A 13048-nucleotide genomic window follows, 5' to 3' on the forward strand; every position below is an offset into this window, starting at 1 on the left:
TAGAATCCTGGTGGACAGGAGCAAAGGTTGCAATTGCAGTATATGATTCAAAGGGCTAGTGTTCCCGACAGCAAGATCTGGGTTGCTAGATTGACCAGAACTGAGCTTTTGTGCTTGGGTTTTCGAATTTCCGACTTGCCTTTCTCCTCGTCATGTTGCCGTTCAAGGATGCCGCCTTGTGAACCGGAGCATGAGAACTTGCTAAGCTTAATTGCCACGGCTCCTCCCATGAAGTCTTGCTTTGTGAGAATTAAGGGCCTCTGCATCATGAGATGCAAGATTGCAGCGATTGCAGATCTTTTGTTCATCATTCAGATCCTTAATATCAGCATGGCCGTCTTCCAAGTCTCTCAGGTTTCCGAATATGCTGAATTAGAGTATTTTGGGCGGAGAGACATTCCCAGCAACCCGGGCAATTAAATCGACCCTGGAGAGTTTTCGTCTAGGATATCAAATAAGCGTTCAAGTCATCCAGGTAGTGAAGCACGCCAGAGAGCTTGTGTTGATAGCGCGTAGGAAAAATACACTATTGGGAGAACGTAGAGGAAATGTATTCGTGGAAGGATTGATGTTGAATTCGGTCCTTCACAGCTGCTCAATGATATTCTACTCGGTGAGTCTTGAGGGCGTCCGCGTCTAGATTGCATCGACTGGGAATTTTCTTTGTCAATCAGATCTAAGCTTCGAATATGCTGAAATAACGCTTTCTTGGTCAAAAAGGGTTGACTGGGTTGACTGGGATCAGACCGAGAGGGATCAGCAGGTGGTCTACCGTCATGGTATCCCAGCTCTCAATGCTGTAAGTTGGAGGGATTCGCTATGTGTAGCGAGTGGGAGAGCGGAGGGCTAAAAATTTCCTTCTTTTCATCAGCTTGAGTTCGACAGCTTGCTTGGGGGTATGTATGTTGCCTCTTCTCGTATCGTACAACCTTTGCTCCTTTGAGTTTCTCCTTTGAGTTTCTCCTTGTTCTAAGATTGAAATGCAACCAAGGGCGCTGGGCGCGCATCGCTGAAACCCTTTGCTCACACAGAATGATTTGCAACCAAGATCGAGACGACTTGAACTCAATTACAGTGTACGTTCGGAATCCCAATCCACGATCTAGACTGCATCAGCACGATCTGTTTATTTTCCACCCTCCTACTATGGCTTAGCTTGTCGCGCCAGGGCATCTTCCTTCGCGAACAACAACTCGTCGATGATGTTGCGCTTTGGCGACTTGTGGCTTATTTACTACCTGGGACCACATGGACGATTTGAGAGCCCATAAAAAGCACGGAGAATGAGGGGGATGGGATCCATCCTTTTGCTCGAAGTCAAGTCGACTGAGATGACATATCTGAGGAACTTGGTCAATGATGAGTGCAAGTTCGAGGAATATCTTTGAGCTCTTCTGTCATATTCTCTGTTTCACCTCTATCTCATTGGTAGGCTCAAGTTTCATTATTTGGCTTGCAATCTTTATTTAGGAGTTAGGTGCAAGTGTTTATATTGTCTGAAGGGGACGCGAATGACTGTGCAAGAATGGTGACAATATATCGCATGCATTGCTGCCATAGGTTCCAAGGTTATGTTTGCACGTTCAGATGCTTTTCAAAATGCCGAATTTGCACTCGTTCCTGGAGACAAATAGTCACTACCTCGTAATAACTGTGGGCCTTGGTAAAGTATATTCCCCTTCGTAAGGATACGACTCAGAAGCTACCACTTTACGTTGCGCACATCCCCACAACCAATAACTACTACTATACCTCGGCGACTCCGGCAAACGCAACTTGCATGACTCTCAGGTACTCCATGAGGGGAGTAAAACCAGAAAACCAGATTTGGACACCGTGGCTGTCTCAAATAGAGAGGCCTTTTGATACAAGATGCGGAGTTCCTGGTGGCTTAGAGAGACTCTGGTTTGGAACTATTCGCGCGCGCAGAAAGGGGGAGGGGAGGGGGGGGGTTGGTTCCTGGGTCGATTGGTTCGTCGAGAGAACTTGGATCTATGTTGTCGTTCCCCTGAGAATGCCCGAGACCCCCCTGCCTACCGCTATTCGAGGCTTCTTTCCCCTGGTGCTAACCGCAAACGCGTGAGAAAGGTGTTTCCAAGGTTGTCACGCAGCCGGGGCACTTTTATCACTCCCCTGCAAGAGCAATAGAGCTGGTCATGTATGGATTTTTTGAAGAAGAATGCGTTAGGATAGAGTTTTATGCCATCCAACTGCCTGGACGGAGGAGTTTGTCAGACCCTGTTTAAAGGCCAAGGATTTTCTCGCCAAATTAAGGTTTGGTTAAGGTAAAACTACAGCGTAGCTGCTGAACAATTCTAAAATTATCCTGGGCACGATTTTGAAGTTTTTGACAATTGATACAAATGCCTCTTGAGGACCGGGTATCGTATGATGAAAATACCTTCTATTATTACTCGTAGTACTAGTATATATCAGACTCAAAAGAGGGTTTATCACTCATGAATAGCATAATGCTATAGATAAAGGAAATACTTTTCTTAAGCTAGTTATTATTTAATAAATCGCTCTAGTTAGTTATTTAGCCAGCCTTTTTATCAACTAAGTGTTTTCCAGAAGTCCACCACATAACTACTGCGTGCCATGGCTCAAGCGCAACTATTTCCATGCAGGGAACCCAAGCCCTGTGGACACAAAAATCCTAAGGCGGAAAAAGCAAGCAGGCGAGAGTCAACACGCAGCTAGCCGACGACCCAGGCAGTAAGTGCAAACTAGCTAGCACCGGTAGCCACGAGCGCAGTCCTGTAGTCCCGACTACTACATACTACGCACGCACACACCAAGGCCACAGAGCAGCTTCCTTGTCTGGAAACGAGGCACAAGTAGCGTGCTTTTTCTGCCACGCAATCGATGGCTGATCATTGGCTGACCAACTCAAGGCGGTGAGCCCCTAAACGCGAACTGTGCCTCGTTCCAACTTCTTGTCTGTCTCAACGACAAAAGGGTTAGATCGGCCGACAACCCTTGAAGGTCCGGCGTGCACAGCTGGGGAGATGAAGTCCTAAGCGATGAGCTACCCTGGTCGGTAGTCTCTTATGCATCTGAAAAGTGAACTTCCCAAGGGCAATGATTGGATCGATTCGCAACGGAGTGTGGTCATAGTTCGCCGGCTGGATTTCCATCCGAGCAAGGGATCCAAGCGGGGTTTTGGAACGTGGTTCTTGGTTCCCCCCCCATCACGAAACTTTGGGGCTATTCCACAGGAACCAAAGGTCAACTTCGCAGCACTGCCTCTGCGCTGGGGAGCGAAGTCGTTTTCTTTCCCCGTCAGTTCACGTCAAGTGAGGGCAATTATCCGAAGTGGGCAGCTCTCGTCACTATTGTTAGGGCAATAAGGCAATAACGGTCACGTTAGGGCGAGATCCATTCCACATGGACGGGAGAGAGTCAGGGCCAGAAATTCAAAGACGCCGCAGAATCGCAAGGGGCTAGCTACAAGAAGCAAAAGATCAGGGTAACAAAAGTGGTCTCGCCACATGATCGACGCCACATGGCGAATATCGCCGGATTGCTTTGTTGAAATAACTAGTGCAAACTCCAGAGTGCTTGTGTTTTGTGCATGTCCAGGCTGAACGCCACATCGTAACCGGTAGTCATAATATATTTTTTGCACTCCTCAATGAAGATGGGTGTTGACGCCTGCTGGCAGTGGATTTGGGGAGGGGGCCGAGGAGATTGGGCAAACCGATTGCATCTCAAATTATATTCTTCCTCAATTTGAAACGCTCAAAGTCATCCTGCCCGTCGCCATCTGGGCCCCTGCCCAAGGTCCAACCTCAGGGTCCCTACAGGCTTGGCGATTGATGGTCGTTCTCCGCTTTTCGAGAGAAGCGAACGAGCAGGGTCTGGCTGGTGGGCGAGCCCTCTGTCGCCACTTTGGGATGAGGAGTCGTGCAAAATCTGTCTGTCTTTGCCTCGGCCCACTCGCGATGTTAGTCGTGGGAGACATTGTCATGGTGCTGAGGGATGGTAATTCAGCGGACGCAACGACGAAAGGTAGCTATGTCTTCCTCGCTCGCTGCACCCAGCAGCCGAGTCCTAGGGCGCAGATCCAGACCAGACTACGAAATACATTTCTCCAGAGATGAGGCCTGAGATCGATTGCTTTGGCCTGGCCCTGCCGCCTTAGTGCCTGCCGGTTGGCGCTAAGCGTCAGGGTGTGCTCCTGCACCTGCCTGAGTGGGGTAGCAACCCATCTACACGGAGTGTTTTTTGTCTTTTTTTTTTTCAACTGCAAGGAGAGCAAAATTATGTATCTTGCAGACTAACTTTCAGACACTCGACTAGCGATTCGCACCGACACTAATCATAATAAGAATATGGCCCAATCCAGTTGTTCTCGCTGGCCCCTATCTTCCCTTGCCATTCGTTCCGTTCCTCCTAATCCTCGTCCATCTTAAACCTGGTCAATATCAGTCTATCATTCCTAGGTTTGGTGGGACACCTTGACTCTCGCTGAACCCATCAGCATCAAATCGGGAGGAGATCGCATCTTTGTCGAGCTTGGTGAGCTTAGCACTCGATAACTAACGAAAGCGGGCAATGTCCATATAATGACGGACGATTCCCAACAACGCGCAGAACTGGGCGTGGTTCTTGCGCTTCCGGTGATCGCGGGCTTCTCCCTAGGGTTGCGTCTGTTTGGAAGGAAGGTCTCGCGGTATTCGTTCGGATGGGGTGAGTAAAGAAAGCGCCAGTGGAATGGATTTTCGTAGGTAGATGATCGAATTTTTGCTAATTTCATGGTAGATGACTATCTCATTATAATGGCAATGGTTGGTGTTTGACGAGGAGAGCCAGCGAGAAATAGAACAGCAAGTACTAACAGCGGATGTCTAGGTCTTCAGCATCGTGCATTGCGTTGTCTGTTGGTACTGTTAGTAGATCCAATTCACGTTGGATTTTGGCCTTTTGCTGACTGGAAGCAATGTAGACGTCAAGACCAATTATGTTGGAATCCCCTTCGCTGATGTGCCTCCGATGGACAAGCGTCCCCTAGCAGACCTGCAGGTGGCCAGAAAAGTGAGCTTTATCTCTAGAATCGGCCAGGAAGAAATTTGCTAAACCCTTGTGATAGTGGGCATTTGCGAACCAGGTTATATACACCGTTTGCCTGCCGACTGTAAAAGCCTCGACCCTCATCTTCATGTCTCGGCTCGAGCCCGGGTCCAAGCATGTCGTGCGCTACCTGTGGTCTGTGTTTGCGCTCAACTTAGCCATTCTTGTTATTGCCGAACTCGTCATCATTTTCCAGTGCAAGCCTATCAAGCTCGCTTGGTCTGTGCCGGCACCCGGCATGAATTTCAGCTGTATCGACTACGGAGTTTTTTTCCTCTGGGGCACCATCATTACCATCGTGACAGATTTCCTTGTTCTTGCTGTTCCCTGCCTCATCACCTATAAGTTGCAATTGAAACGGAGACGCAAGATTGCAGTCATGGTCCTCCTCGGTCTCGGAGTGATGTAAGTACTGTCAATGAACAAGTCCCTCAATCTGGAACCATGACTAAACGGTTTGGTGTATGCAGTGTCACGATTATCAGTTTCTGGCGTCTTGTCCAGTTCATCCAAACCGTGTACACCGGCGTGGACCCTTCCAAGCCGATCGGGAACTTTGGTTTTTCGGCTTCGTCACTTGAAGTTAACATCGCCATCATCTGCGCGTGCGGGCCCGGGATTAAGCCCGTGCTCAAACGCTACGTACCATTCATTCTAGGTACTTCAACCAGTGACACGCGCACACACACCTACGGGAACACCGGATATGCGACCCACGGGACGCAATTAAAGTCACACATCGAGGACGATGGCATGTTTGAGATGGGTGCCGAAGCGCGACACCAGATCGACGTGCAAGGCGGGTCCACGAACCTTACCCAGACCGACAAATTCGGTTTAGGACCTAGCATATCCGACAGCGACGAGGACCGTATAATGGACAAAACTGGCATTGTGCGCACCACGGATGTATCGATCAACTACCACAACGAGCGAATTCGAAACAGTCCCCGTCAATCGGACCGAGACGGAAAGACCTCCAGTGTGGATAGTCTCGTCTAGGCCGCGCCCCCTCTTCCCTTCTTTATTCCATTCTCCTTTGAAAAGCGGCTAAGGGACTTTTGTTCATAATAAGAAGCTGAAGGATCCTAGGTGTTTTTTTTTTTTTTTTTTTTTTTTTTTTTTTTTTTAATTTCTCTCCCTTCCAGAAAATGTGGCAGCAATGCTAGCGAAAACCGTCATGAATTACTTCCCGCATTGTATACGACATTTCGCGTTAACTTTAATATACGTTGGTGGAATCGATGACCGCGATCCCACGTTATCCCGATATGGCTGGCCAGGAGAGCAGTATCTTCAAGTCGTTTCTGGCAGCGGGCGTTCTTGTAGAGAGTATGATATAAGGGGCCACCCAATGCGTTTTTGACATGCGGCCTCACCGTCGAGGCTCTGAATTATGTCTTCCATCATGGTGATCCGTGCATAGGGATAGCCAAGCGCTATGTATAATCATTGAGTTTTGCGGGACAGGAGAGGAGTGAATAGGAGGTTGTAGGGGCGTTGTCAATCCTGAATCCCATATACTTCTTTTACAATATTAGGACTCGAGAATCCCCCTATTTTCCCTATTTCAATCATCTGAAGTATCGCGTGCATTCGAATCAAGGATTTCCATAATGTCGACCGCACTAACTATATATCCCGTGACTTTGCTTTGTGCTAAGCCATATTACTTGTCAACGCGCTCGATTGTCTAAGGAGATCACTAAAGGTCTTCACATATCATGATTACTATTCTACATTCACTGCAGTGCATGCTTGGAAGCCCGTCCCTAGGTAGCGGCCGGGTTATGACAAATTTCCAGTTAGGTGACAGAACATTGGTCCAATATGGTTTTAAGCCAGCAAGCAATACATCTCAGAATCGGAGGTAATGTCTTTCTCCGTTTGCACTTTGTTTTGGACTTGCCTTCTTTTGGTTTCCAGAAGCATCTATCGATATTTTCCTCATTTGCGATCTATATCAGGCCGCTCCGGCAGGTATGACAACCAGTTCTTTGTACAGGCGAACCATATTTCCAAAATGATACTGTTGGGCTGATGATAATATAATATATATATATATATATATATATATAATGAATTAATTGTTATTGGTTTAATCAATTTATTACTGTTCTTCCACTATTGCAATTATTACTACTATAAAATCTTATATATTGTAATACTGGCTACCTCTTCCTATAGAGCAGATATCATAGTAGTAATTTGATAAAGTGGGTAGATTGGTAATGTGAAGTTGATGAAATAATAAGCAACTTCTGATTTTTTTTATTTTTGCTATGGTAATCTATGAACTCTTTCTTTTTCTCTTCTCTTCAGTTCTCAATACATCATTAAATTCAATAGTGTATACCAGTTCTAGTAACTTTGTAGATGGATTGCTTCATCAAGTAATTAGAGCGTATTAAGTTCTAGCTAGTTAATCATCCATTTCTCATATATTATATAATAACAGAGCGCTTCTGGTTTTAATCTCATCAGTTCTTAGAGCTTTTATCACTTCTACTTTAATTTTCTTGATGGAGGTAGAAGGTTAATTGTAACTTCTGATGTCTAGCGGGCGGGTGCAGTAGCCTTCAATGAGGCTACCAACAAAACTTGATTACTAATTGATAGGTGAGTTTTTTATAGTTAGAGTATGTTCCTCTCAGACTCTCTCTCTCAGATACAGTACTTTTTATATATAAAAGTACCAATGAGCCTCATATTTGAAGTTACTGATCAATGGCATTGACCATTGTATACCAATATTAGTATTCTCATTCAATGTTATTACAACCCCCTCCCTTCGAACACTCATAAAATGAACCACAAAGCAGTTTCACTAGCGGTGATAATGACGATCTGAATAAGCAATTGGTCCCAAATTATCCTGAGACTCCTACAAGACATGAAATCAGTTCATATATTCTGGGGCTCGTATTGGCTTTCCAATGTCCCCATGAGAATCCTTCAAAGAGAAATTACATCCGAGAGAAACTGGCCCCCAGCAGAGGCGACCGCCATACCTGAGCCTTAAGCGCCATGGCGAGGGCCACCCAGGAACGGTAACAAGGTTGCCGCCGGACTATTAATACCTCTCTTATCATCGAACCGGGTCAGTGTGATGTTGTGCAGATGGCCAAAGCGACGGCGGCGGCGGCTCGGATTTTCTTCTTCATCAGGTACCTGCAGGGTTAAAGTTGTCTTGGGCGTTTGAGAGAGCGGGTGAGAAGCACAGCCAAGTGGCCTGCAAGGGTTTCACGGCATCTGCAGCACACAAAAATAAACATGGATATGGGCCAAACAGAGGGACGATACACTGACGATGCGCTGGTGCTAGTCGGCAGCTAGCCATCTTGGCGATCGCAGCAGGCTCAAGGTTCCACTGGGCTGAAGCTCTGGGCGCATCGTTGCCGAAAGACGGCGTTTCAACTTCGGGCAGCTTCCACTGTCCAGTCGAACAACGGCGTTTCGACCTTGAACTCTCTCATCCTGCTCTCCACTCTGAGAAAAAGAGATAATTCTGCAACACCGGCTGGTTTTGACCGCCATTTTCTGGCTAACAAGATGATTTTATTGGCAGTTAGGCTTTCTGGCTTTGTTTCATCTCTCTTTCTCTGGCTTCTGAAGAATGGAAGTTTCGCGCCCGAGAAAAACGGGGTGCCAGCGAGATGCGTTCTAGTCACTGCCAAACTGGAAAATGAGAATGCGAATCAAAATAATGAAACGCCATGAATGTGTCTTCATGCTTAGCGCTTGGTCAAGGGAAGCCTTCAGTTTCTAAATTGGGTCGTTTCGACAAAGACGCCGCTGGTCCATCGTAGCTAAATGCTCGGAACAGGGTCCCTCTTTGCAGAGCACTTAGCTTTCAAAGGGAGTGTATTAATACTCGCAATTCCCATTCAATTGAGGCCGTTTCTATCTTTCTGTTACCACGTTCATTTTCTCCTTTGACATTTATTCCCTTTTTCTTGGTAGTTTTCTTTGGAGCATTGGCACCACTCGTTTGGGCTTCCGCATCTTTTTTTGTATATTTTTTGATATACTTGACCTGTCACTCGCTGGTACTGAGTCTTCCATTCACCGAATCGCTTCTGGTATGCGATATATCTCATTTATTTACGTTTCTCTCTCTTGATATCATATCATACTCTGTTTTTCAGCTCCTGCAAGGTTTGCCTCAATCGCCATGAAAACTACACTCAGTGTAGTGGCGATTCTTGCTACGGCAGTTCAACAAACAAGTGCCACGGTAGGTATTCCCTTTTTAGCTGCGCGATTCCTCCGGGTATCAGAAACTGACCACTGTGGGTAGTTTTCTTGGGATACAAATAAATACTTCCCGAATCCCTCCAACTGTGATAACAAATGTACGGACAACCAGAAGTCTGGGTTCGACTGGAAGGGTCTCGGACTTGGGTCTTTCTCTACATTCGGTGACTTTGACTTCTCAGGATTCACATGTGGCAATCGAAAGCCACCTAAGAGCAACTTCCAGGTACCATACGCCTTAAACATGCTAACGTTGCCATGCTCAGCTTGATTTTCTAACCTCAATTATAGAGCAAATGCGTTGAAGGCAAACTATTGAAAGGCATCACAAATGGCAGCCCGGAAATCTCATACCGAAAATCCGACGGCTTCTCAATCACTTCGTTCCAGATCACCGTCGATAAGGACACAGATATCGCCTTTGTGTATTCCATGCCGGATGGCTCGAGCTGCAAACACACCACTCCCTGCTCGCAGGGCGGTTCAGAGGTGCAGAATACACAATGCGGAGGGGCAGTGTCCGTAAGATTCGGCCTCCCTAAGTACAGCGAACTGGATGATTGTGGTTTCGCAATTCACAAAATCAACTTCGACTGCGGCCCCCCCGACATCCCCAGCAAGCCTGTAGTGGTACCCACGGATGAAAATTTGTCGTACCCCATTAGCTCCCCCCCGGATCGTGAGTCGGAAGGTCAATCATATCCTGTATCTTTGACCCCAACTGCCCAGTTACCAGAATCGTCAATTGCACCAACATCTACCGAATCATACCCTGTGGAAACTCCTCCGGGAACTCCATCTGAAACGATTCCTGGAGCTACGCCAGGACTGCCTTCAGGATCTTATCCTGTAGGAACTCCTCCGGGAACTCTCTCTCAAACGTACCCTCCTGGAGCCACTCCAGGATTTCCTTCAGAAATATACCCTTCAGGATCTTCTTCGGGAATTCCATCTGAAACAATTCCTCCTGGAGCTACACCAGGACTTCCTTCGGGATCTTATCCTGCGGGGACTCCCCCGGGAACTCCGTCTGAAACAAGTCCTGGAGCTACCCCCGGACTTCCTTCAGAAATATACCCTTCAGGATCTTCGGGAATTCCATCTGAAACAGCTCCTGGAGCTACACCGGGAACTCTCTCTCAAACGTATCCTCCAGGAGCCACACCGTCAGAAAACACACCTCCGGGGAGCACACCCCCAGAAACAACTCCCGTTGGGACTGCTCCTCCGGTGGTCACTGCTCCAGACGTAACTCCGGGAGGAACTCCATATCCAACGGAGGCTATCTCTTACTCCACCTCCACAGTCTTTACCACATCCATCATCACTATTACCCACTGTGGCCCAGAGGTTCCTTCATGTCCTGCCGACTCTACTGAGGTTGTCACTTCTACGATCGCTATTTCAACCACAATATGTCCAGTAACTATCACACCAACATCGCCCGATTCAATCGTTACTGGCCCAATCCCTACCAGCCAAACCCCAGCGTATCCTACCCCTACAAGCCCTGCAGGATCTACCACTCCACCGATACCGACTGTTCCAAACCCTGACACTTTAACCTATCCAGTTGGCGAATCTACAGCGACACTGCCCGGCTCAAGTGCATTGCCAGTCACACAACCTCATCCGTCAGATTTGACTGTCACCGAAATGTGAGTATCCCCTTTTCCTTCATTGTATTCATGCTTCGGAAAATTGGGACTAAGGGCGCAAATAAAAACCATATAGTACATATACTACTGTCACTACTTGCCCAGTGACAGGAACGATCACCTCTGGCACTACAGAAATAACATATACTACTAATACGGTTTCTACTATTACGGTGACCACTACTGGTACTGTGTGTCCAGGATGCTCTGTTCCTCCTCCATCTGATTCATCAGGTATTTCCTACCCCACGGGTTTACCAACGCCCCCCAACACATATCCAGCTCCATCAGAATCAGCAGCACCTTCTTCGTCGTCAGCCTTCCCGGTTACAAATTCACCTGGTCCTTCAACTCCCGTCTTACCGCCAGCTATCCCCATCGAAGCTCCCTGCCCCAAAGTACTGCCACAATGTCTGAATACCTGGCTCAATTTGGTTCCAAAATGCAACTCGAACAGCGACATTAGCTGCTTCTGCCCTTCCTCCAAATTCACGTCTGCGGTAATCGCATGTATCCAGTCCTGGGGTGCTTCTGATGATGAAATTCAATCTTCTCTCTCCTATTTCGCTGGCATCTGTGCTGCAGACGTCCCGAAAAATCCTGGTATCATTACCGCAATCCCGTCGACAATTACCCTAACCCCACCGCCAGCGGCAACACCACCAGCAGCTCGAACCGGCGGCAACACCCTCATTACCCCTCCACCCCAGGCCCCTCACACTGAAATTACCGTTTCTCAAGTGATATCATACTCCGCTGCTGAACCTACCACCCGTACTACCATAGTCACAGTCCCACAGGTACAGTTCGTCACTGAAACTATTCCTGGTGCAGCCACTGGTAAATACGTGGGGCTGGTTCAAGGCACTGCACTTCCTGAAGAGGTTCCGACATATGCCCCATCAGCATACCCTGCCGCCGCCCAGCCTTCAACCTTCGCCACGATTTCAGTCTCGCCAACAGGAAACCCAACTCCTAATCCCTATATTGGAACTGGAGATGCTTTCTCAAGATCGATTCCATCCTCCGTGTGGATCCTTTCTTCTATTACCATTTTTATGGGTCTTTTGCAGTAGATTTGAAAAATTTGCCATACCAACAGCTTGTAGGGCGAATTCCCCCTATTTATCTGATATACTTCGTCATTCCTCTCACTTTCCCGTTTGACTCTGTATCTTTTTCTTTATCATACATACGGTTGAATATATTTCATATTCTCTTTCTAGTTGCATCTATTGCGGGCAGTATTTCTCTTGAAAACAATATTTTTTTACGCACGGGTTATGCCATTTCTTTACGTAAACCATATCTGTTTGGCCAATGTAATATGGATTTCTCTCTTAAGAAGTCCCCCCTCCCCTTTTTTTTCCTCTCCCGCATTGGCAGTCTATCTACACTCTCTTTTGTACTCCCTAAAGGAATGAATACATTCCTCGCAAAACAATATAGAAGTTATGCAGGTATGCTATGCTAAGAATAATAGAGTAGTTGAGAATCGGTATGAGTAATAGTGCGCTTATGTCGGCATGTATTACATGTACATATTAAACCATAGTCAAGAACTTCCCTGTCTCCTCCTGATATCTGGATTTGATATTGCCCCCTTATGCGCGCCACGCAACAGTGGAATATATATATAATATAACACTCATATCTTGACATACTGTGGCTCGATTGGTAAATTTTATAGTCAATGAGCTCCTCTACCCGCCGCACATTTGGTCCCCTACTCTATCGATACAGACTATAGGCCAAACCTCGTGTAACAAGGCGCTTGCCACAATCGCTTATTCTTCTTGGTCCAAGATATCTACTAGAAAATTAGAGCCGGGGTGCTGGACAAAGAGTCCAGCCAAATAATCTTGGTGCCTACTTTAGCAAGAAGCTCGATATTTACGAGAAGATCCCTTGGTTTGCTGGCAGGAAGGTGCAGAATAGATTGAAAATGGAATCGTTTACTCATTTTAATGTGTAGTATATGTATGTACAGTAAGTTGCTCTAAGGATATGAAAACGACTTAGACTGGGCATCCGCTTGCGCATGAAGGAAATCGTAA

At 46.9% G+C, this 13048-nt stretch overlaps 4 protein-coding genes across 4 annotated transcripts; all 4 read left to right on the forward strand.

Moving 5' to 3' along the window:
• Window positions 1-228: 228 nt before the first annotated feature.
• On the forward strand, window positions 229-1261 carry HCBG_03774 (uncharacterized protein; the record flags this gene model as incomplete). The annotated part of the gene is made up of 4 exons (XM_045430823.1): window positions 229-377; window positions 721-799; window positions 872-900; window positions 1156-1261. The coding sequence occupies 4 exons, from the start codon at window positions 229-231 to the stop codon at window positions 1259-1261; spliced, it is 363 nt and encodes a 120-aa protein (XP_045288966.1).
• A 1102-nt stretch (window positions 1262-2363) lies between these two features.
• Window positions 2364-4106, forward strand: HCBG_03775 (uncharacterized protein; the record flags this gene model as incomplete). The annotated part of the gene is made up of 5 exons (XM_045430824.1): window positions 2364-2386; window positions 2575-2718; window positions 3068-3284; window positions 3374-3472; window positions 3681-4106. 5 exons carry the CDS (start codon window positions 2364-2366, stop codon window positions 4104-4106), a joined length of 909 nt encoding a protein of 302 aa, XP_045288967.1.
• Window positions 4107-4571: 465 nt separating this feature from the next.
• On the forward strand, window positions 4572-6169 carry HCBG_03776 (uncharacterized protein; the record flags this gene model as incomplete). Its single annotated transcript, XM_045430825.1, has 6 exons — window positions 4572-4695; window positions 4768-4793; window positions 4858-4885; window positions 4952-5040; window positions 5096-5481; window positions 5547-6169. 6 exons carry the CDS (start codon window positions 4572-4574, stop codon window positions 6076-6078), a joined length of 1185 nt encoding a protein of 394 aa, XP_045288968.1.
• A 3081-nt stretch (window positions 6170-9250) lies between these two features.
• HCBG_03777 (uncharacterized protein) lies at window positions 9251-12067 on the forward strand (the record flags this gene model as incomplete). Its single annotated transcript, XM_045430826.1, has 3 exons — window positions 9251-9313; window positions 9625-10991; window positions 11068-12067. 3 exons carry the CDS (start codon window positions 9251-9253, stop codon window positions 12065-12067), a joined length of 2430 nt encoding a protein of 809 aa, XP_045288969.1.
• Between the last annotated feature and the right edge of the window lie 981 nt (window positions 12068-13048).

This window comes from Histoplasma capsulatum, assembly GCF_000150115.1.
Source record: "Histoplasma capsulatum G186AR genomic scaffold supercont2.4, whole genome shotgun sequence".
NCBI lineage: Eukaryota > Fungi > Ascomycota > Eurotiomycetes > Onygenales > Ajellomycetaceae > Histoplasma > Histoplasma capsulatum.